The sequence below is a fragment of the Centruroides sculpturatus genome, unplaced genomic scaffold, assembly GCF_000671375.1.
Source record: "Centruroides sculpturatus isolate CEXI.00-Female unplaced genomic scaffold, Cexi_2.0 scaffold2346, whole genome shotgun sequence".
Taxonomy (NCBI): Eukaryota; Metazoa; Arthropoda; class Arachnida; order Scorpiones; family Buthidae; genus Centruroides; species Centruroides sculpturatus.
Window position 1 is genome coordinate 3,833 of NW_019386464.1, and position 25,375 is coordinate 29,207.

Consider the following 25,375-nt stretch of genomic DNA (forward strand, 5'->3'; position numbering starts at 1 on the left):
CTTTAGTGCGATGCCCCCATTAGAAAACACAGAGGAAAAGCTCAATTTCGAAGTTTATTCCAGTTAAAAATATTCAATAGATTAAGAGATAAATTACGGACTAACAACGTACAGACATTAATTTCGTGCACGTAATCAGGAGTTCATACTTTAAAATTTTAAGCATAAAAGCTTGCTCTGTCGAGCAAGTTTTAAGGTCTTTAAACGAGTATTTTTCAAGAAAATTAATCAACTTTATCTTCTTTTTTTTTCCTTATTTTTCACGCTTAAGGTTAAAAAATAATTTCTAATTTTTAGTCCATTTCGCTTCTGGCATTCCCTATCGAGTTTCGTTCGACACGAAATATTTCAAATGTGAATAAACTATGTAAATAAGGGAATGACCTATTTAATAGGGATACAAAATATATTTAAGGTTTGTATATAGATGATATTAAACGCTACGTGAATGGTTAAATAGGTGATAACGAGAATTCTTCTGCCAATAAAAATAGTAGGAATGACCTTCGGTAGCTTTTGTCAACTAGAATAAATTTGTGTATAGGTTGTCAGATAAACACGTTTGTGTCGGGTAAAAATAGCACTTGTTTGATTAGCACGAAACGTTATAAATGTATGAAATATTTCGTGACAATTTGCTGATTTTAATGCATAATTTTTTACAATGAAACCGGTCGTTTACTTTCATTTTGTCATGCTCATTTCCATTTCTGTAAGTGGATAACACCGGTGGGTTCTCTCCTCTCCTGGAGGTTTCCGGGTTTTCTTCACGTTAGTAGAACCTAAATAGGGGTTAGTTTACCACGAAATTCTTCTCGAGGTACCCCCACGTGTCGCGTGTATACGAACAAACCAATCATTTAATATCCATTTTTTTAATTGGACTCTAATCAAGGGGAATAGAACCCGGGTTTTCCCCATAGATAGAAGGAGATACCCTTTAATTGACATCCTTCCATGTATTTTTTCATTATTTAATGTTCTTTTTCCGTTTTCTAACGTAACATTCGGGCCCTAATGACAAATACTCTTACCGATAACGCTGTATTTGAAGAGTGTCAGTTGGTTTGTCTGTCCGTAGTGTTCAAAATCTAATCATTTATATGGTAAACATACGAAAAATGTGTTATTTATTTGTTTTAATCATGATCTTTGGGTCACATAATGTATTTATTATACCCTTATCAGGCCCTTACTGACCCCTTGTTAGAGGATCTGATACATTACTTAAAATCTAGTCTGATAGTCAGGCAAAGCGCCTGTTTAGCCCAATTTATAAAGGCTAGAAGTAGCCTTTCTTCCGTATATATTATGGGATAGAAGCATATATTACATTTAAAATTTATTGTGTTAATTATACTTAATTTATTAAATTTTTTTTTTAATCAGAAAAGAGCGAATCTGTCGATAGTAANTGCGATAAAATACATTTGTAATTATTTAACATTCTTTGTACTTTCCTATTTGTTTTTGGCTACATTAAAGCATTTTTTGAAATTATACAGTAAGGTTCCATATTACAACCCGATTTTCTCTATGCATACTTTCTGACTTTTTGTACAGAAGCCTTCGAAAACTATAATTATAGTTACACTAGCGAAAAATCCAATTAGGAACATCTAGTTTAATAGTTACCAGTACTTTTCGAACAAAAAATGTGGGTGTAGTTATGATACCTTGTTTACAATTCACTAAAATGAAAATGGGGTTCCATAATACTACCTTCTCCTCTACAGTATTGCTACTGTTTTATATAATAATTTAAAAAGGTAGATTTTATCATTTGAAATTAAAAAAATACTTGCTAAGCAAGCACGAAGAAATGCAGCAGAAAGCACAAAAAAGAAGAAAGAAGAGCAGGGAGATGCAACAGAAAGCACAAAAAAGAAGAAAGAAGAGCAGAAAGATGCAACAGAAAGCACAAATATAGGAAAACAAGCACAAAGAGATGCAGCAGAAAGCACAAAAGTACGAAAATAGGTGCAGAGAGATGCAGAAATAAGCACAGAAAAAAGATGAAACAAGCACAAAGAGATACAACAAGAGTGTTAATCAATTCATAAACATTACGTGTTTTACATAATCTAACGGCAAAATTTGTATGATTTTATAACAATTTTACACGAATGACTTCATTATAACGTAACTTCACACTTACTTTTACATAGCCCGGGGCCCATTATACGAAAACACTCGAGCAAAAACTTTCACACACTTAACGCGAAGGGAGAAAGGTAAAAATTTGTACAAAATTCGAAACGAATTTCACGCTAATTTTAACGTAAACATAAAAATTAATTTTAACACTTGACACCTTTTTTCGCGTAGTTTGCCGCGACCCATTATCTCGCAACACGTGTGGATAACTTAATTAATAAACGAAGCTCATTATCTCGTCGACCGGCCAATTAACCTGTTACATTTTATGATTAATTTCGTGCTATTTTTAAGATTAAAAAAAAATATGGCGAATGGTAAAATTACATCCCGTCTTTTTATAAACAGAAACATCCAAAAACAAGGTCACGACGACAGAAAATGGAGGTTTGCTACATTATTCAAATGAGTGCTGCCGTCATTTTCGTCCTCGACACTACTCGTGCGTAATCTTTTTTTGACTCGTTAAGTTCGTGAACTTTATAAAAATTTATTTTTATATTATTTATCAATATTTTCTATCTTTTTCCTAAAAAAATATCCCGTTTTTAAAGTATTATTCGAGTAAATTTTCAATAGATTATTGTGTGTTTGTTTCACTATTTTTTTGTATGGTTTCGTGGTTTGGCTCCATTGATTCAATGAGAATTAAATCAACATTTCAATCTCTTGAATGGATTTTTTCCTGTTTGGAACAGCCATAGATTATTATTATTATTATTTTTTCCTATTTTATCCTATCTCGATATTAAATATTTCCTCTTTTGTCTTATTTTTTGAGGAAATAATTAAAGAATTTTTCAATTTTCGAGCTCTTTTTTTTTTTTTAATTTTTACTGTTTATTAGCATTTTAATTGGTAAATTGTTAACGATTTATTCTTTGCCCGAACACAAATTAAATTAATTAATATTTCCTCTTAATTTCCTCAAAATGAAAGATATAAAGTATTAAAAAATAATTGAAAAACTTTTAAGCTCGTAACTATACTTAAATTAACCTTTCTCCTCCGTCTTTAGATTTTAATCATTTCCTCTTTTATAAATGAATTTTTTGAGGAAATGAGGAATTTTTTAAATTATATTTTTGCGTATTTTTATACCTCAACTGGCGACTATACCTTACAATTTTATACTTCTAAACATGGATTAGTTTAATATTTCCTCATTTATCTTACATTTCGAGGAAATAATTTAATAAATATTTCAATTTTAAAGTCGTTTTTTAATGAGGAAATTTAATTATTTTTACCGTAATTTACTCGAGATAACATTTTTAACTGGCAAACACACCTGAAATTAACATTACTCGTGTCTAGAGTCTAGACCAATTAATATTTCCTCTTCTACTGAGGAAATAATTAAAGACCTTCTCGATTTTTTAAAAATATCGAATTAAAATTTGTAAAAATCGACTTCTTTTTTTTCGTTTTATTAACGTTTTAAACTCGAGACTACACAAATCGCTAACGTTTTTCTACACACGAATTTCCTCTTACACTTATTTAAGGAAGTGTTTGCATTTACCCAAACCCTTATTCCTTCCTTAAAATCTTCCGATAGTTAATTAATTAATTAAATCAAGTATAAAAACTATAATCTTTTAGTTCTTCCGTGTACGGACGTAACTAATTAATATGACACTAAAGTTCACACCAGTCACATTGTATCCTCGTTATAACGAAAGGAATTCCGAGTGGTTATATAAAAGCATTAAACGCCTAAATACCGTAGAATTCCTCCGAGGGGCACCCCCCTTGGTTGATCGCCTATTAATTAATAACCTCGATATAGTGAATTCTCAAAGGATCCTGTTTAAGTGTTCGTTATAACGCGCGATCCTCTATATACCAAGAGTCTAAATGTAAATGAGGAGTTTTGGAGATTAGAAATTCATTTAAGTTAATTGAATTCATATCACATAGGAATGATAAATGTTATGGAGTCTTACGTCAAGTGGGCTACTCATCTGGTGTCAAAGACCCTATAAATTTTCGTCGCCTACTTTTCCTAGTTTCTAAAGAATGTTGACACAGAGTGCTACAACACACTTGAACTCCTCCGAAGACACTCCATTACCATCCTTCAATATTAAGGATGAAATTTATCCTACTTACTAACTCCATTCGTGCCTATTTAATTACAACTCCTAATGGCATTTTTTTCAGATCTGGAGCCTCGTATTGTCTCCAATAACAATTATTATTGATCTTACATTCGTGCACCCTTAAAGGATAAAGGATTAAAAAGTAAACATCTCGATTGTTATCCGAGGAAATCGGCCATTTTTTTTAATTTATTTTTCTTTTACCTGTCAAGGAAGAAGAGCATTTATTTCACTAGAACAAAAATGCGTGCGCCCTGAAGTGATTCTCTCCATGAAATTTTTCCTGTGGAGTGCCAAATATATTCGTTAAAGACAATGAAAGTAATTGTTCTGCATCCCGATTCCACCGCTGTAAATCAAAAATAAATGTTTGGCTATTGACCTTCTTCTACTACTCCTCCTCCGATTTCCTAATTAGTGCCATATTTTAAAATTACAAAGCCAAAACTTCCACACGGCTATTTAAAACCCTATTTTTTTTTTATTACTAGGAGCGTGTTTAACAGAACCTAATTACTATATTTAAACGTTATTCTATAAATTCAGAAGACACAATGAATTGGCATACCTTTATTAATGCAATTATCAGTTCCAGCACGACTTATCACCGTAGTTGAAAGTCCATAAATAAAAATCCAAACGTGGTATAATTAGAATGCCACTCCTTAAATTACATTAACTAAAAAAAATAAATAATAAAATGGTGTAATTCAACCCGCAATAAAGGGATTTTTGAAATTCTACTTCATAAACATTTAATTGAAGGGTTTGTACACTTAAAAAGATTTATAAATTGTGCCACTAGAATTTTAAATGAGGGCAACTGGACGTGTAAAATTCTCATCTATACATTATTATTATTATTAATTTTACANGCACAATGTATAAGACTATTAACTTAGTTGATGGATATCTTAGGACAAATTTTCTATTTTGCACACAATGTGTAAAAAAAAATACATTGTAATTAGGTTAGTGAATGTATTAAAGCTACTGGTAAGTATCCTTGAAGTGCTCAATTACATTAGGGATATTGTGTTAAACATTTCCTTTAAAAATATTACATTTAATGATGATCAATTCTTTTCATAGTGTGTGATGTAAATTATTGATCATTGTAATAATTTTATAGCAATATTTTTCTATGATAAAGACTGAATTTTGTGTTATTACAGTCAAGTAATTTATTTTGGGATTTGTCCTTGGAAATCTTTTAAAAAAATGTTCTATTTTTTTAAAAATGACAAATCACTTTTAAATTCATAGAGAATTTGGCCGAAGGACACTTCCTAATCTAATTTCTTACAACTAAACTTATTCTCCCGTCCTCTATAAACAGATTTTAATCATTTTTATAAAGGACGGGATGAAAAATACCTTTCTATGTTATGTTATAATTGCTTTTTGCTGTTGTTTTTCTCATCAATATGGTCTTTTTTATCAATTTCACGCTTGGATCTCGCTTCAAATAAATCATTTCGATAACATTTGAATTCGAAAAAATAAATATCGACATGCCTCGTAACTAATCTATAAAGCATAACTTAGTTTCCAACGGTGGCATTGTCTGTGTACTAGAATAGCAACGTTGAATCATGTAAGGTGTAATTGTCTTTTGTTGTTTCAGGGGCAAACCTATAAAAGTATTTTAATGGGTTAAGAATATTCTAAGTGGTCTCTAAATTCAGAAATTGGATCATTAATTTTTTAACAAGTTAGGAAACATTCGGTTAAGGTTGTTTGTAAGCTCATTACAACTATATTAATCTGTGAAATTTCGTAGCTGAGATTTCATATAATTTCAAAGTTTAACTTAGTGCTTACTCAAAGAACCTAACTCTAAGTTAAAGACCCTAAGATAGCCCTTTTATGATCCTACAAGAGTCGCATGCCAAATAAGTGATTATTATAAAGTTGATTTGGTTGTGCGTCATATTGTTTCAAGTGAAATCATAATAAGTATATTGGTTTTTACATTAAATAGTTGATCTGTCTGTCTGAGGGGTTTGATTCTGTTAACGGAACTTAAGATTTTAGAGCCTGTGTTGTTAGTGAGATTTCATTAAAAATTGAATGAGGAAAACAAAATGATTTTGTGCAATAAATCAAAAAATTTATTCACATATATAATTATATATTATTTTAAAATTTAACAAAAATTTCATATACTAAGTAAACAAAATATTTTTATAATTTACAGAGTCCTATTATTTACCAATGAATTTCGTGAATTATTATTATTATTATTTTTATTTTTAAACAATTAACTTCAAAATCTAATTAATTTTTTTTCCTTTGATAATTTATATATCATTGAATAAAGAAAATAATAAAATTATATATAATATAATGTATATATATTTAGTTGCATAATGAAATTCTTTACATTATATTCATATTTGATATTGGGAAATATCCATTTTATAAATAAAATTCCCCAATTTTGAAAATATATTAAGTTGCACTTTTTGGTATCAAACTGTTCATTTTTTCCCCTTTCTTTCTTATATAATTTACATTGAAACGGTCAGGTTTTTTTCTTCTTAAATATTGTACAATTTTATTATATTTTGTGGCACAAAAATGTTTTTTTATTTTTTGGTTATCAAAATCAGGAAATTGTTGAAAATGTTTTTGTGAAATTGTTGCCATTAACAAATCTTATAAATTATAATATGATGATTGATGAGTGTGTTTCAGAAAATTCAATGTAATGGACTTCTATTGGCAGAAACGTATTGTGAATCCTCTCTCTCTCTCTTCCTCTTTTAAGTTGTGTCTCATGTAAACAATGAAAAAGCAAAGACGGCGGATCGTTTAGAGTCTCGATTCCGTTAATAAAAAAGTATTCGAGTTAATAATTGCTAAAAAATAAAAAACTTTTTTACAAAAATTTACTAAATGTACACGGTTTGGGATATTATACCTTATACATATGAACACGTGAATGCTTTTAAAGGCGTATTATTTACACGTCGCGAAGTAGTTATAATATTCGTTGAGTACCGTTAGCGTGGAGGGAGTTGACGGGAGCTACGGTTCCTTCTGGGCTGTGCTTCTGCTGCAAAATAGAAAAAAATTAATATGGTAAAAAATATTCAAAAATTTCCTTGTTTTGTAATGATTAAATTAACTAAGAAACCAAAATTTTCCTTATTCCAGAATTAGTTCATCACTGCCAACGAAAATTAATGTTTTGGATTACACAACTTCACACGATTAGCTGCAATAAGCCGAATATCGTGTTTATCATCATAGCAAAGTTGATCCATTAGTCGAAGTATATTATGTATTAATAAGACTTAGTACTTTAGATTTATTGAGATCACCCAGTTGAAATTTAGAAAAAAAGCTGAACAAAATAAATATTTATCCTTTAGATATTATGAATGCACAATGTATAAGACTATTAACTTAGTTGATGGATATCTTAGGACAAATTTTCTATTTTGCACACAATGTGTAAAAAAAAATACATTGTAATTAGGTTAGTGAATGTATTAAAGCTACTGGTAAGTATCCTTGAAGTGCTCAATTACATTAGGGATATTGTGTTAAACATTTCCTTTAAAAATATTACATTTAATGATGATCAATTCTTTTCATAGTGTGTGATGTAAATTATTGATCATTATCATAGAAAAATATTGCTATAAAATTATTACAAAGACTGAATTTTGTGTTATTACAGTCAAGTAATTTATTTTGGGGATATTATTTAATATAGGGAAACTTATTCATACTCCCAGTAATGAGAAACATTACTGGGAGTGTGACTTATCATCAAAGAAACACAATCTTTCTTTGATGATGATAAATTGTAAAGATTATTTTAAAATAATTTAATTTATAATGGAATGTTTCTAGTTATTTAGGGAGTTACAAGATAAAATATGGAATTTTTTTGAAATTATTATTAAAAGGTAGATANAAAAACGAAAAGTACACAGAATAAAATTACATATAGTAATCTATATACATTTATAAAAATATTTCTCTCTCTAGTTTACAAACAGTAACTATCATGTAATGGGTTATACATTTTATGAGATACAAGCAGAGTTGATGATGATAAATTGTAAAGATTATTTTAAAATAATTTAATTTATAATGGAATGTTTCTAGTTATTTAGGGAGTTACAAGATAAAATATGGAATTTTTTTGAAATTATTATTAAAAGGTAGATAAGACCCTTAAATGTGCTTTGGAACTACTATAATAATATTATTATTCATTAAAAAATTCCATCACAACATAGTTACTGATTCAAAAACTTAATGCATTAACCTTGTTTGATAAATTATCATGCATACAGTGAAGCGTCTGCTTAGGAAGTTGCCAGGCGGGCTAATAAATATATTTTATTTTTCCATTAATATCCATGCACTTCTATTAGTTGGGACTACAAACAGTGTTGCGTTTTGTGACGACCATAATGAGTTTCCTCGGAAATGCAGTTGAATGGGTAACTAACCACATTAGCACATAAAGTAAATTCCCAGGAAAGTGCAATGTTTTGTGTCAAGTCTATTGCTTCATTCTGTTGTCATTTTTATGCCAAACAGATAAGAAAATTTCCATTGAAAAAAGCGGTTTGACTAGACAAATCAAAATAATTAGAAACTATACAATGTAATTTATGAAGACCAAAAATAATTCAGAACATATCCACTGTACTCACAAGTCACCATCAAATTATAATACATTTTTATTTGGTTTTGCTAACTTGAAGACAAACAAATAATTTTCTTGTTTTCTTTTGTGAGGAAGCACCTTATTAATCATATTTTTATTTTTAAATGTACAGAGTAATGCAATGTTATTTAAGTATAATTTTTTTTGTATCAGTAGTTAAAAAACTTGAGAGATGTATAAATAATTTTACATATGCATCCCATCATAAGACTATTAGACAAGCTTCTGTAAATTATAATAAAGAATGCATAACTTTAAACTATTAATTATGTAAAAAAATTATGGTTCAATTGACTCTTTGCTGAGAAGTTGTCTAACAGTTGACCACTTCTCAACAAAGAACATTACATCCTTCGTTAATTTATTCTATGTACAAAAAGAAAATGATTAATTCATTAATTGTGTTTTTAGACCACCTCCTAGTGTATTTAATAATAAATAAAATAAATTCCAAGTAGTCAACAAACTATCAATTGAGAAAAACTGATATGTCAAAACATGTAGGCAACTATTATAAAGATAAAAATTCAAAAAAGGTTTACAAACCTTTATTATTATTGCTACATGTGCACACTGTTGCACTAAACCAAAACAGAATTATAAAATCTGTAATGCATTATTTATGTTGTTTTGGATTAAATTTTTAACAATAATACATGTAGATTTTTTAACTTTTTCATTTGTGTACCTATTTAAATATAATGTATTTTAATAAAATGTAAAAGGTGTACAAAATTAAAACATTACAAATATGTTTTGACATTTATAAGCAAAATAAGACAAGAATACAAAATAAAGAGGAACAATTCTAATTTTACTAAAAGGTGCTTTTCAGACTGCAGGTTACAATTCATGATAAATCACAATCACTAAAAGAAAAAAAAATAAAAGTTTTCAAGTATATGCCAATTCTAGCAAAAACAGAAATGTCAACGTATAACATCATAATGGTAATGTAATACACGTTACTCAGAATCTCTAACATGCGTGGATTCATAATAAAATGTATAACTTATAAATAAATCAGTGCTTCATTGAAAAAAATTATATTAAAACAAATTGTAATTTTAGTAATTGATAGCTGTCTGCTAAAAGTTATGAATTTTTGTCAACATTTACTATACTAGAATGAGTTTTTATTATTGTTCATTGTATAGGTATCAAGTTATATCTAATTCAATATCCAAAGCTACTGACTGTTTCAGAGGTTTTTTTCATTAAGAATACATGAAGTATTAACTAGAATCACAATATATCTATGTATGTTTAAGGCTGATTATGCCCATGATCTCCAACAGATGGCATTAAAGCTTTTCAATGCTTTTTCTGTGGGAAAATGGAACTAGATTAGTTCTATTTACTTCTGTTTGAGAATTTTTGAAAACGGATTTTCCAATAGAAAAAGCACAGAAAAATTTTAATGCCATCTACTGGTGACAGTGTGCATAACCTAAGAAGTTACAATCAATTTTTAAAGTTAACTCTAATTGGCTTAAGGAGTTAATGTTTTTGAATCTAAAGTTTAATGAAAAATTCCTTCCCAGAAAAAAACCATTTCAAATTAATTTATTTTAGAAATAACAGTCTATCAAATAATAGATATACATGTGTTGCAATAGAAACAAAACAAAATTGCTTCTTTTTGGATGTAATTGCTATTTTTTTTTAAAGTACTAGAAAGGCTAAGGTGATTTGTGGATATATGTAATGGGTTATACATTTTATGAGATACAAGCAGAGTTTATGCAAACAATGTTCTATGGAATCCTTATTGTTCCTAATCTAATATTGAGATGCTAGTTTTGTTTGCACATAGCTTACTGTGATTTGAATTTATACAATTAGAAAAATAATCTGAAGTTGCTATTATACTTTAAAAATACACTGACATTCTGTTAGCTCAGTATCATAGGGACTGATGCTGATGAAATAATGAAAATATCTAAAAACAAACTGGCTTAGTCATTTAAAAATACAACAAATAACATGCAGTTAGAATCCAGGTTTAAAACTAATTTAAATTAGTCATTTCTTGTGAATAGTTAAAGTAGGGACATCGTTTCTCTCTAGTCCTTATGGTATAAGATCATTTTGCATTGGAAGAATAGTTCAAAAGTCAAAACTGAGGGGCATCACAAAGTTGATTATTAGCCATTTCCTCAAGTAACAGATCCAAATTATACATTTTAATCTTAAATTAAAAACACTGAAATTATGTTAACAAGATTGACAAGTTGTCAGTGCACTGGGTATGTCTGGAGTTAAGATTTTCATGTTAAAGCACTTAAAACATGCAGTTCTTGAAAAGGTATGGAAGTTCTCCTTTTAGAGATAACATGATGCTGTGCTAGGTAAATCCAGTTAATTAGAAAAATCATGCATGATGTTTCTAAACACTCTTCCAAAGACATTAGTGCAGGAGTTTGATATGAGAAGCAGAAGTATGTAGCACACTTGGGATCAATAATTATCATAAAAACACCTACTATACACTACTGTTCATGTACTTTGATAGTTTGTTTGTTTGTGCTTTGTACACATTTATTGCATATAAATACAAAGTAAGAATAGTGTTCTTGTTTCAAGCAACCTAGGGTAGGAATAGCCTAGAAAACTTGAAATGGCATATTAAACAATGCATGTAAAACTGTACAAATCTGTCTTTTATGAAAGATATATAAAATTGTGTCCAGAGGATTAAAAAAAACCAGCTAAATTCCACTATCTGGTAAAATGGCACAGTCGGTAAAATGGCATAGTCGGTAATCTGGCACTGCATCAGTCCCTATGATACTGAGCTAACAGAATGTCAGTGTATTTTTAAAGTATAATAGCAACTTCAGATTATTTTTCTAATTGTATAAATTCAAATCACAGTAAGTTATGTGCAAACAAAACTAGCATCTCAACATTAGATTAGGAACAACAAGGATTCCATAGAACATTGTTTGCGTAAACTCTGCTTGTATCTCATAAAATGTATAACCCATTACATATATCCACAAATCTAAACCTACAATAGTGTATGAACTGAAGAAAATCTTAGACTATTACAAATTCTTGACTGCATGGGCTATCCATCTTTCCATTGCTTTTGCATAATGGGAGATTAAAATATACTACCAATAAGACTCTTAGAGTAAGACTTTACTGTTACTTCATCTTAACAGCATTGCTTTATTCCAATTTATTCTAATCTTTTGGAAATGCAGACAATCATAAATACAGCCAATGCATACGGTATACTGCAACTGTGGAAAATGTTAATTAACAATATGGAGAAAACAAATTGTAAAAACATATTTAAAATTTTAACTGACATTCTATCTAAGAACAAGTGATCCTGAGGATGACTGAACATAGGTTCAAAAATGTGTTATGAAAAATAAAATGCCCACTCTTAATTCAGAAACTGTTTATTATTAGTGTGAGATTCTGAAGACTAAGTTTTACAATTATTTAATTAAAGTAATATTTTGTCTGTTAAAAACGACACAGTTTTGTTAATTCTGTGAGAAAGGGGGAAATTTAACTTCCTTTTTTTTTGACTGTGGATTTCTTTTGGTGAGATATTGTTAAAATTTGTGATGAATCAAATGGCCATTTGATTCATCTGTATGTCCTGTCAGATGATACAAATTCAAATGGCTGATTGGAGAAAACTTAGAATAAAAAGGGGAGAAATTGCAATCCCAGGGCAGATGGCAATAGAAAGAAAATGCCATAAAAGAACTACATGGAAGTCTATATGGCATCTGTACTTGTAGATGGTCCAAGAAGTAGAAAGCATATCCTAGCTCTGGCCCATCTGTTTCCAACCCATCTATGTCTCATTAACTGAATGGATTCTCCTAACATTGACTGGACTGAAGACATTAACATCCTGAGGTATTATAAAATTGCTTGGAAACTCTGTCTCGGTAGTAAGGAGTTAGAGGTGTATTTGGTTAGGCCATCAACCTAGATATTATGTCAATTGTATTTATCCTTTGTTTCTCTTAGTTTATTAAACATTCTATTATTTGTTAATTGGAAGTTGAGTGATATTATCTTAAGACCGAACGCCTATCAACGAACACATTGAACCCTCCTACTCAACATAAAGCCCTCCTAGTTAACCATCGAGAGCAAGACACCATACAAGGTTTAGAGCAAGGGTCGCCAAACTTTTTTGATTGTCAACCCCCTACAAGTTTTCGAAACCTCACATCGACCCCCACCAAAAAGTTTGTTACAAGCAAAACGAAATACTTACTATTTTAATAATTTCTTTTAATTTTGCTTTTATTTTTTCATTTATTATATATTTGTTAATAATTTTCGTAACTGATAATCAGTGAGACGGATAAGCTTGATCCTTAGCTTAAGCTTGATAATCGACTCCCAATAATGTTATATTGACCTCTGGCGGGGTCGATATCGACAACTTTGGCGACCCCTGGTTTAGAGTAACCACCCCCTAACTTGCAGATTATCTCACATTAGATGATTATGATGCCTAGGAATTTGTTGCAGAAGTTTGATTTTGATAATTAGGTTAAAATTCAATGAAAAAGCTATAAATGTATAAATTTTTTTCAACAGTTTATGAATTAAGAAAAAGAAGCATAAATCATATCTTTTTAATGGAAAATCTAGAATTTTACCTTTTTCTTTTTCTTTTCTTTTTTCTTCTTCTTCCTTTCCTTTTCTTCATCATGGCGTTTTTGTTTCTTATGCTTCTTCTCATGAGTATTATCGGTTGCAGAATCTATACAGAAATTTTTCATTACTTAGTGTTCAAAATAAATTAGGAAATACATTATACATAGTGATACAACTTTTAATATATCATAATTATTAAAATTAATTCAAAAATTGCTTGTTTTTTAACAAATATTATTTAAAACAGAATGTAACTGATTCTTTCTACTTAAAATTATTGTAAATGAAAGCTTTTCTCTACACCTAAACTCTAAAACAATAGCAAATATTATCTTTTATTTGTTTAATTTGTAATAAATTAGTCATCATCATTGAAAATTAGAAATGCTATAATAAAATTCTCAAACTTACAGTGAAAAGAAAAAGAATTTTAGCATCTCTTATCCACATAAAAACATTATCTTATAAGATTTCCAATATAGAAATATATGCCAAATACCAACAGAATTCTTAAAAGAACTATTACATCAAATGAGTGACATCCATAATAAATCTAATAATCAGAATTATTTGAAGTAAATAATAGATGTAAACAAAGATAAAAGATTGTCAATGCTCTTACTGTTCTGTTAATCTTTTCATTCATCTAAATAATTTCAATAAAGCATCATATATAACTGCTAATAATATTAATAATTGAATAATATTCAATTAATTTTAACATTAATAGGAATCAGTTGGGTACATAAAAATTTCTTTATAAAATATAATTAGTACTCTTTTTTCTATGAAACATTAACATATAGAAACGATTTCTAAATCATTAAAAAAATTCTGTAGAACACAAACACAATAATAATACTGTTTTTGAATTATATTATATCAATACATATGAAATCACTCAGCAATTCATCTATAGTAATAAATTAACATCCCCTCATATATTAGTAGTAAAATCAATACAAAGACAAAAACAATCCATAAAAACCACTAATTACAGCATGCACAATGTCAATGTATCAGATTAGTGTAAAGTCATTATTTCTACTGTTGTGCCAACTGTATACAAAAATATTTATCTGAAGAGACAACAATAGATTCGTGCTATACCATACATCAAACCAGAACTTATCATAAGCATGGATTGTAGATAAGCCAATTAGCAATGCAAATGCAAGCTTTTTAGGTAATCTTAATTCTGTTTTAAAGTATGATAAATATTTTTTTATATTTCCATTATAAAAAAAAATCACCATTTAGAGTGGGAAATAACAATTCTTTGTGAACATTTCAATTTCCAATGCTTTAGAACAAATTAATTACACAAAATCAATGTACAGTTAACATAGCTAACTGTAATGTGAAAATTTTTAAATCTCTGAAATAGCAGATCTCTGCATTGAGATTAATCCATTTCTTAACAATTGCAGACAGGAATACCAAAATGACTTACAAAATTAAAATTTCATATTAGTCTAAAAAATATATATATTCCAAAAATAGGAAAACAAATTAACATTAAGATATTTTTAAAAATTTCTAAAAATCTAAAACCATATATGACATTCAAACTGGATCTGATAAATAAGTTCTATACATTATATTTTGCTTATTTTATTATTGCAAGTGAATAAGTATGCTATCATTCTTTATTCCAATGATATTGAGAGTTTCTATTATTTAAATATGTTTAAAAACTTGTCTTTTTATTAGTTTAAAAGAATTAAAAGAATATTTTATATTTGGTAAGCAATTATGTAATTAATAAGTCAGTCAACGAATATCAATGCAGTAAATTCTAACTTAAAAAGAAGTCTTTAAATTCAAAATATAGATGGTACCAAAAAGTTTAAATTGTGAATTGTAATCATATTATCCTCAACTTTCTAGCAGTAGATCTATCAATATTTATTCTCCAAGCTATTTTATTTAAAGTAAGTATTTTTGTATCCAAAATATTTAATTTTACACATTTTCCAGTCAATTTAGCAATTGTTTCTGAGTTTATAACTGTTAAAAATGAATAAAACTCAACATTATATATTGTACTGTATATATCATTTTACATAACATTTTTTAAATAAATATTTTTTGCTTTATCACAGCAATCTTAACCCTTTTCCCCAAAAATCTTTACACAGCAAATTACAGCAATCTTTCCAAAATATAATGTGAAATCTTACTTTTACAGGGTCATCCTATTCTTCCAATTATATATTATTTGGTAATTATTTTGAAAAAGCTTTTAAGATATATGCATTTTATTTTAATATGTTAGAGTTGTAAAATATATATGAAAACTAATTTAAAATAAAAAGATACACAACTACCACCTTGTTGAGATTCTTGAGAAGGCATCTCACCAGCCTTGTGTTTATGCTTTTTGTGTTTGTGTTTCTTTTTCTGAGGTTGCTGATTCATCAGTCTATACTGTTCGGGTAACTGAAAAATATTAAAAAATGTAAGTTAACTAGTACCCTATTTATATTAAACTTACAGAACAATATACTTTTTATTACATTTTGGAAATTTTCAATAATTAAAAGTATACAAACATAAACATCAAATAACTGATCTTAATTAATACCTAAATGATCTGCTGGATGATATTAGGTTACATTATAGATATTTGTAAAAAATAATCAAATATAAATAATGAGATAGCAACTTAATCACCTACTGTGGGCAAAATTACTCTGTATCTAATTATTAAATGTAGCCGAATACAATCCAGCAGATCGTCTGGTAGTAATTAAGAGTTGTAATTGTCAAAACATAAAATTAACCAGTTTTATTTTATTTTTTCATAAAAACTTAATGAGCAAAAAGATGTCAAAAATGTTGGGTTAAGAAATGGCAATTCTTGCAGCAACAAAACTGTAACTTTAATCAGTTTTGTTGATCTTTAAATTGAATGGGAGTAACCTGGTAAAATTGGTATGTATTCAAGATGTAATGTTATAACAGGTTTTTTTTAAATTTCCATTTTGCTCACATTCAAAGAAAATCAAATTACTTCCAATACCATGTCCCATCTTATAATTAAAGTATACTGTAAAATGTATTGCACCATATTAAGATTTAGCAAATGATGATATTATTTTCTGTTGACTGTTAGTAAACTTTTTTACAAAAAAAGCTTAATTTGTTCAAATAACAATGATAAAAACTAAAATACTGTCATTTTTGTCAGTGAATTGTGCTTTTCTACTGAAAGTGCCTTCAATTTCAATATGCTTCTTAGAATAATCTGTAAGCTTAAAAGTAATTACATCAACAAGTTGTCATTGTAATAATTTTTTAAAATAAACATATTATTTCTTTCAAAACTAATGTACATAGTTTAAAATTTTGGTATGTTTGTGAGTTTCATTGATCACTACTGCTAAAATTCAATAACAATGTATATTCTGTAAGTTCAAATTACAGAATTCATGTGTATTCATAAAATATTTAATTCGAATACAATAACAACTCACAATGATGCATTAATCAGTTAAATCAGGTTAACACAGTCCAATAATTCAGAAATTGTTTGGCATGAGTTCATGTTATATATATTATGATAATAAATTAAATTACAAAAAATTAATGAATACATTCAGTATTGCACTTATAAATCTCATATTTAAAATAGGAGCTTTTTGTTGGATGTAACATTTTTAAATGATCATTATTATTACATATTTCCCAGTGGTCTGATCATTTTGTTCTAGTCAAACAAATTTAGAAGTGCTTCTTAATTTAAACATTTAAATGTTAATATAAATCTTTTTAATAAATATAAGCATCAATGTCATTGTTTTGAAACTGATCATTTTATATGCCTCTAGATTATTTGATCTATATTAAATAACAAATTACACAAAATTAAATAAACAAATTATTATTAATACAGTAGAAATAATTTTCGTTATCATGATATTCCATTGCCTGATAGGTACTGTACTTCACATTATATATGTAATATTACAAAGGCCCTTTCTAAACAGAAAGTAATTCCTTATGATCTCTAAATCCTAAAAAACCTAAGCAGATGTCATTGTTTGCAATTCCGTTTTAATTAGGTTCTTTTCTAACAGAAAAATGTAGACATTTGTGATTGCATGCCACATCGATGAATATTTATAGCTACTCCAAGATTAAAGGAGGTTGCGATATCACCTCTCGTTACTGTTTAGAATACGATACTAAACAATAATTTTCAGCATCAATTTTTTATTTAATATAATCTTTGAATAATTTTACACTAACCGAACAAAAGTTCTTTGATAGGTTAAGGTTAGACATATCCAAAATATCTTTTTTATTGATTATGGAGATTTTGAAAATAAAGCATTGTACGATAGAGGTGAAGTAAACATATATTGAAAGATTCAGTATTAACAAAAATACTGAACAGTTTTGGCTAATTTGGAGAGGTTTTCAAATTTTACTAAGTTTTTGGATTATTTTAAATAATTTTATTTTGTTCTTGAGAAACTATTCTTTTGTCTGTGACAGTATTTTTGAGCAGGTTATGTGCATATATATAATATACACAAACATATATACATTAATGAACATTATTCTGTATTCATTCATTACTAGTTTTATGAGGTTTTTTTCTTATCAAATGTCAAAAGAATTTTGTATAAAGAATAAAAAATTTATTATTAAAAAGTTAAATTCAATTGACTTTTTAAAATTATCATTTGAAGATTTGCTTTACAATTCTCAACTTAATATGTAAAGTTATATTGTGATCTTAACAGAAAATACATTTTTATTTGTAAGTTTACAATAATGATATTCTATTTTTTAATTTAATAAATTCATAAAGGAGTAAAGTTTATTTAATATACAAGGTGTTTCATATGAAAACCATAATGTAATTGATTTTTATTTCAGAACAATGCTGATGAAAAATGAACACATCGATGTCATCTTACTGGTCGGCCAGGGAGGTAGCAGAAGAGTTCACCTACAAACACCTTTAGCCAGCACCAATTTCGTATATCATTATTGGACAAATGGCTGCAAAGTTTAAGAGGACCAGATCAGTGGTAGACAAAGAGCACTCAGGTCAGCCAAAACTCACAATTGGATTGCCAATTCAAATCTGTGTGTCAACAAGACAACGATCAGATCAAACATATCATCTGAACACTCATTTTGTCTATAGTGCATGATTTAAGGGGCATTCTGTATACATGTACACACACTGAACTAAACTTTTTCTGATACTGTACAATATGTGATATTCTCCATAGAGAAGAGTAAATTAAAATTCCAAACTATTTAAAATTTTATCCTAATTATAGGTGTATGCTTTAATGAATTTAATCTAAATATTAGAAATTAAATTTTAAAGAATAGAATATTTGATGATACATATCAGTTTAACAAAAGTGTTTAATTTTTTATCTTAGAATGAATGTCATTTTATATACAATAAAATTAAAATTGTCAACTGTGTTTTAGATTTAAATATTCATTTTGTATCTAAACTTATTTAATTAGAATATTAATCAAAGAGGAAGTGAAAATAAATGAAAAGTATTACTTACAGGACCTGCATGCAGCCTGAATCCTGTTAACTGAGCTCCCATCAATGGTAACAACTCTTTTCCACCAATTGGAGGTTTTTCAATGAGAGAACGCAAGGAACTAATAATAATAAAGAAACAAAAATTTATTCATTTATTATTCCAGCAATTATTGATGATAATATTTTATTAATATAATTTCATAACTTTGTTAAATATGATCAGAATAAAAAATATGAAAAACGAAAAGTACACAGAATAAAATTACATATAGTAATCTATATACATTTATAAAAATATTTCTCTCTCTAGTTTACAAACAGTAACTATCATTAATATTCAAAAAGAATGGAATATAATCATTCAGCTTTCAGACAACTTGCTGTTTTGTGTATGCCTTTTGATATCCCTAAATTATTTTTCATATGTCAAATTCGCTTTTGTACACTTTTATCTGACCAAACAAATAAAAAATAAAAACAATTTTGAGCTATCATGCTGTGGCACTTTATTTCAGTCTTAATTTCAGTAACATCAAAGTTATCAGGAAAACAAATAAAACCATAGATGAAATTGTACCAATTTTTTCATTAAAAATAAAATTATGTATTGTAGCATATTCACCTTTTTTCTTTTTAAGCTTTCTAAGGACAAAACTTCCTTTATAACATACAACTCTATTGTTTGACTTCTGTATGTTCTAATTTTACAGACATTTTTTAGGAACATGTGGCTAAAAGTTGGAGACTGTCTGTATATAAGACTGATTTCACTTAAATACTGAATATACAGTATAAGAAATAAAATGCTATAAAATCTCTTACCATAAAAGTGTTTACACGTTATTTCTCAATTAAAAATGCAATTTATAATATGGAAGCCATAATTTTGTTAATTTTGAAGCATTATGAACTACAAAGAATTTTTCAGTTCTCATTCTATCCTATTGTTATAATTGCTAAAAGAAATGAAAATAAAAAGCTATTCACACTCGATAAAAGCAAAATAAATGGATGTAACACATGTATGTGTATAATTATAATACATTATTTTTATTTTATAAATGAAGAAAAAGTAATGATATTATATTATGTGCATGAGCAAAAATAAACGAGGAGGACAATGAAAAAAAAGTATAAAATCAAAAATGATAACCGAAAAGTAAAATTTAAATGTAAATTAGAAAATTTTGAAATGTATTAAAATGCTGAATTAGAACTTGCCTACTCATGAGAAGTCTACAACTATGTAAATGATGTCATCATGTAAAATTTTGTTTCTGAATCACAGTGTTGTACTAATTGAATAGTCAATTATCGTGTTTTTATTCAATACATAGCCAGAGTATGGCTTTAATGGTTATTTAAGTTCAACAGCAAGTTATTTGTGGTGTTCATCTATTTAAATAGTCAACTCTTCCATTGAACTAATTGGTTAGTTTTAATGGATGTCTAACAAACATCATCACTAAAACCCAATACATTATAATACTACACATGTCTTATGTCATAGGGCTAGCCCAATGACAGAAACAGACAACATTGGTTGGTGTGTAGGTAGTCTAACATCTAAATGCTTTATTCAAATAAAAAGTAATTGAATAAATTTCAATTAGTTCATAAGAAATGACAGAAGAAAAAAAAATGAATACTTGATGGCTTATAAATGTGATCTTTTGTCTTATATTCAATGTACAGTAGAACCTCCATTATCCGGATTTTCGATTATCCGGATTGTTCAAAATAAACAAAAATTTTACAAATTTGCTGATTTGCACTTGGCGAATTACGATACTGTTTATGTATGTGATGGAATGCATAACTTTTTTTGTTTCAACAACGTCTCACCCAGCACAGTGGTCGTAAACTCTTAAATATATTTTACGTAGTAATAAAAATATAACTTGACATACGTATTTATAAATAATTTATATTCAAATTACATCATTTCTATGACCAAGGGCGGCGTAAGGCATGGACGACGTGGGCCACCGCCTATGCCTCGCGGTCCGAAGGGCCTCGCGCCTCGAAGGTTTATGCATTACTTAAAAGCCGCGAACGCGACGAAAAAATTTTACTCGTCATAAAACGATAAATAGTTTGTCAAATTTTTATTCATAAAAATGCAGTTTCAACTGCTTTTTATTTTATAAAATCCGTCTTCTTGCGCCACCAGAGGGCCTTTTAAACAATAGGTAGTCTGTTAGCGTTGGTCAGTAGTAGTCCAAATTCAATACGAACGTTTGTTTCTTGAAAATTTGATCACGATTTAAATACAGTATTTACTTTTAATATTACCGATATGTCATCGAAAACAAAACGTATTGTATTATCATTAAAAGACAAATTAAAGTATTTGTTTCGATTATCCGGATTTTTCCTTATCCGGACTACCTTCATCCCCAATTAGTCCAGATAATCGAGGTTCTACTGTACTTGTAAAGTGCATTGCTGTTTTTATTTAAGCAATAAATTATACTGTACATTATTACATGTGTACTTAGATGATAAATATTAAATTTTTATCACATCTTTAATTTCTATTATATCTAAAAAACGATTACCTTCAAATGAGAGATGAAATTTGAGTTGATTTTAGTGGACGATGTTATAACTTTCTTGATTGAATACAGACTAGTCTACCTTGCTCCTTTCAGTATGGGCTACGTCCAGTTAATTATTTAAAATTGTAAATTAAAAGTATTTAAAAAATTATATTCATTTAAATACTTTTAATGAAGTTTTCAACAAATGAGACAATAGTTTTGATTGAATAAAACTATTTAATTTAAGTCACATATCTCAAATTGACCTGATTATTATTATTATTAAAGAATTTGAATACTTTCAATTCAATTAAAAGTAGTCAAAGCAGATTTTATCTAGCAGCTATTTAAATAAAACTAATTGGAATGAACCAAGAGTCGAATAAAGCAATTTCAACAGTTCTATTTTCAATTGCAAGTTTCAACAAAATATTTTTAATGGTTGTTTAAACTTTGAACTAGTATTTAAATAAAACGACTGCTAATTGAACAATACTGCTGAATCAGCTTTTAGAATAGATAATATCTATTTGTCACTTTATTGGAATAAATAATTGAAAGTTTAAAGCAAGTTAAACTAAACATTATAATTTAGAGTATTTTTGATCATGTAATTTGTCCATCAGTATTTTGCTTATTGCCAGAACTGAGATTTCAAACATCTTGCTATGAAAGCATAAAAAAATGTCAAAAAATATAATACATAAATCTCAGTTTTGAGAAAAGGACTTTCAAAATAACAAATTCAAGTACAAAATACCTGTAATATATAAATGAATTAGGAAATAAAATTATTGTAAAAATCATTCTAAAAATGAAAATTATATATAAAATATCATTACATATCAAAGTTTCAAGAAATGTATTAAAAACACCTTTATATGAGCCTAGGATCTAGGGTGGTATTGTTATAGTTTGTTGTTTGTGTGTTTCTTTGGACAGGCACAGAATTAGAACAACTATAATGTAAATTCTGAATGATATGAGAGTCCTGGGACAAATTATGTTTAAGTATTTATTGCATTCAACTATTTTGTTGTATTCTTTTGTTGATCTGTGATTTGTTCAGGTTCTGTGAGTTGGTTGAAATCCTAATATATGTAGACTTTCACCCTCATCCATGGATTTAATATAGTCTCCATTTTTGAATACAAGCTCATCTTTCCTCAATTCCTTTTTCTATGTGAAGTATTCTGCATTTGTCTAGGCTAAACTTCATTTCAAATGCCAGTAATGTCTAATTTCCAATAGATGATTTAGCTGGGTTTGAATGAGTGTATAGAGTTTTAAGTCATTCATGTACAAGATGAGATGATATGTATTATGTATGTTCTGTTGTATTTGATGTTGAATCCATAGTTATTGTTGTTTTACCTATTAGACAATGGGTTCAAGACCGGGCAAAATCAGAACGGACTTAACGAATTTTCCTGGAAAACGCCTTGCCTTACACCTCAAAACAAATGAAATATCCATGCATAGTATTGTACTCCAGTGTTGCATTGTATTCTCTAGAAATGTTATTAGTGATGGAATGCTTTTGTATGTATATAGAAAAGCACATGATTGGTCTTTATTATGTATAACCTGGTATTGGTTTTCATGTATGTGATATGCTAAAAAATTTCCTTCTCTTGTGGATTGTTGATTGTGTGTATAAAATGTTTGGCTAATTCTTGTACAGAGATACAAATTTTTTGTACCAGAAATTGTGAATACTGTGTAGTGTATGTTTATTTAAGCACATGGCATGATTAGCATAGTGTGTATGACTTGATTGGACCAAAGAGCAGATCAATAAGTTGTTTTTCTGTTGATATGTCATTGTGTACAGACTAATAAATAACTCCACTAAAACCTTTAAAATTATACCAGCAAAAATAATTTAATTTTACATAAGTTATGACAAACGTTTTCGGTCCTCTTAGGATCTGTGTCAGCTTGTTATAATTGGAATGCAAAACATTTGAATATAAATATTTTCAAATGGTAGAAAAGGTAAATATTCAAGTACATGTCAAAATTCACATCTAGGTGTTAATTGACATTAAATTTAACATAACAATTAACCAATAAATTTCTTATAAATCTTAAGTGAATTAATTTCTTATCATTTTTTTAATAAATGTTGTCCAGATCATCAAAAAACAACTGTCATGCAAATGAAATGCTCACCTCATCCTTAAAATTGATGCATTCCCCTTTAGTTCGACTTTAAAAATTTCCAGAGCTTCTAAAATTTTGATTTGGTCAGTGTGAAGAGTGGTCTAATAAGACTGGCTTGCTGCAGTTTAGCTTCTATGCCAGTGTCAGAAGCGTACATTGCTAGGACAGTGGTCTGCTTTTTGTTTTGTATATCATATTTATGTTCCGCTAGCCGTTTTTTAAGGGATCGCTTGGTTGAACCAATGTACACCAGATCTCTAAAATCTGTCATCCCTCACAGGTATACTATACACCCCCCGGTGTGTTGTAGGCATTAATGGCATCTTTGCCATTTCTTAATAACTTACACGTGTAACCCGTCAGTCTATAAGTTATTAAGAAATGTTTCTATGTGCTGATTTATTTGTGTGCAACCTACTGTGTAAAATCTTCAAGTGTTGTTTGTGGATAAGGTTATTATGTATAATTATTCTCTGATCAAAATGTAGTAGATACAGATGATGCTTGAGAGTCATTCTTTGCTTCATTTCTTCTCATAGACCTAAATGACATAAGTGGCCCTACATACATTTAATAAAACTAGCTCTCACATCAACAAGTTGGTGACTAGTGAGACAATAGTAATAATAATAGTAAAAATTTATTATTATTATTATTTTGAACATTAACAACAGTGTATTATGTAAACTTCATGTTTTAAGTTTTTTGCATTCATAAAGACAGTAAAGCCTAAAACACATTTTCAAATTTGCTTTTATAAATTTAAATTCAATTTAGTTAATTGATTAAGTAATTGTTTCTTGAAAACATTAAGTATTTATACTTAATATCAACTATTTCAAATGTCAAATAATTAAGTTTCATCTTCCATCAATGGTTTTAATTATTTAAATTATTAAAATGTTCTAATTATAAAAATATAAGAAAGAAACATTATTAATTAGAATAATTTTGCAAAATACAGAAAGAATTATTAATGAGATAAAACAGAAGTGGCCTGCTTGTTCTAATATCTGAAATGGGTTTATTTTAATTGAACAGTGAAAATATAAACTGTAAAAAAATCTTTATAAAATCATTAGATAAGAATAAATCAATGTAGATGCTGAATGATTTGGTAGATACTTATTAGTGTAATTTTGTCATTTTAAGTAAATATTAATTGTATATTTATTTACCTGTTATCTTGATGACCAGGAATGTCAATATTTCCGGGTAAATTTGGTAAGAAGGCACTTAATTGATCCTTCATTTTTCGACCACAGAATTTGTTATAGGAATGTTCTAGATTGTAATAGGCCATTAAATTTGTTGCCCCTGTCAATTCACTTTCACCTAATAGAAGAAAGAAATTTTTAATTTTAAGATCTGTAAATACTAAAAATAAAGAAACTAAATTGGTACAAAGAGTGATTTAAATATATAAAATATACAATTAATTAATTATTATTATTCATAAATAAATTAAAAACAAAAACATGATTTTTAAAACTTAATATTAAAATGTTAACAAGCTAAAATATTTTATACCCAT

The 25,375-nt window shown here is 28.0% G+C and overlaps 1 protein-coding gene across 1 annotated transcript; it reads right to left on the minus strand.

The window, feature by feature from the left end:
• Positions 1 to 6,848: 6,848 nt before the first annotated feature.
• LOC111615060 (mediator of RNA polymerase II transcription subunit 19-like) lies at positions 6,849 to 25,375 on the minus strand. Its single transcript, XM_023356435.1, has 7 exons — positions 25,372 to 25,375; positions 25,020 to 25,176; positions 19,152 to 19,251; positions 15,936 to 16,044; positions 13,605 to 13,708; positions 7,269 to 7,323; positions 6,849 to 7,126 (listed from the first exon to the last, which is right to left on the minus strand). Exons 1-7 carry the CDS (start codon positions 25,373 to 25,375, stop codon positions 7,080 to 7,082), a joined length of 576 nt encoding a protein of 191 aa, XP_023212203.1. The 3' UTR covers positions 6,849 to 7,079.

Bases quoted from the DNA above. Each gene is read 5' to 3' on its own strand.
- LOC111615060 (XM_023356435.1), bottom strand. The intron at 13,709-15,935 runs GTGGTAGTTGTG...ATTTCTGTATAG, and splicing joins TTCTCAAGAATCTCAACAAG to ATTCTGCAACCGATAATACT. The intron at 7,127-7,268 runs GTACTCAACGAA...TTTATTTTTTAG, and splicing joins CAACTCCCTCCACGCTAACG to CAATTATTAACTCGAATACT.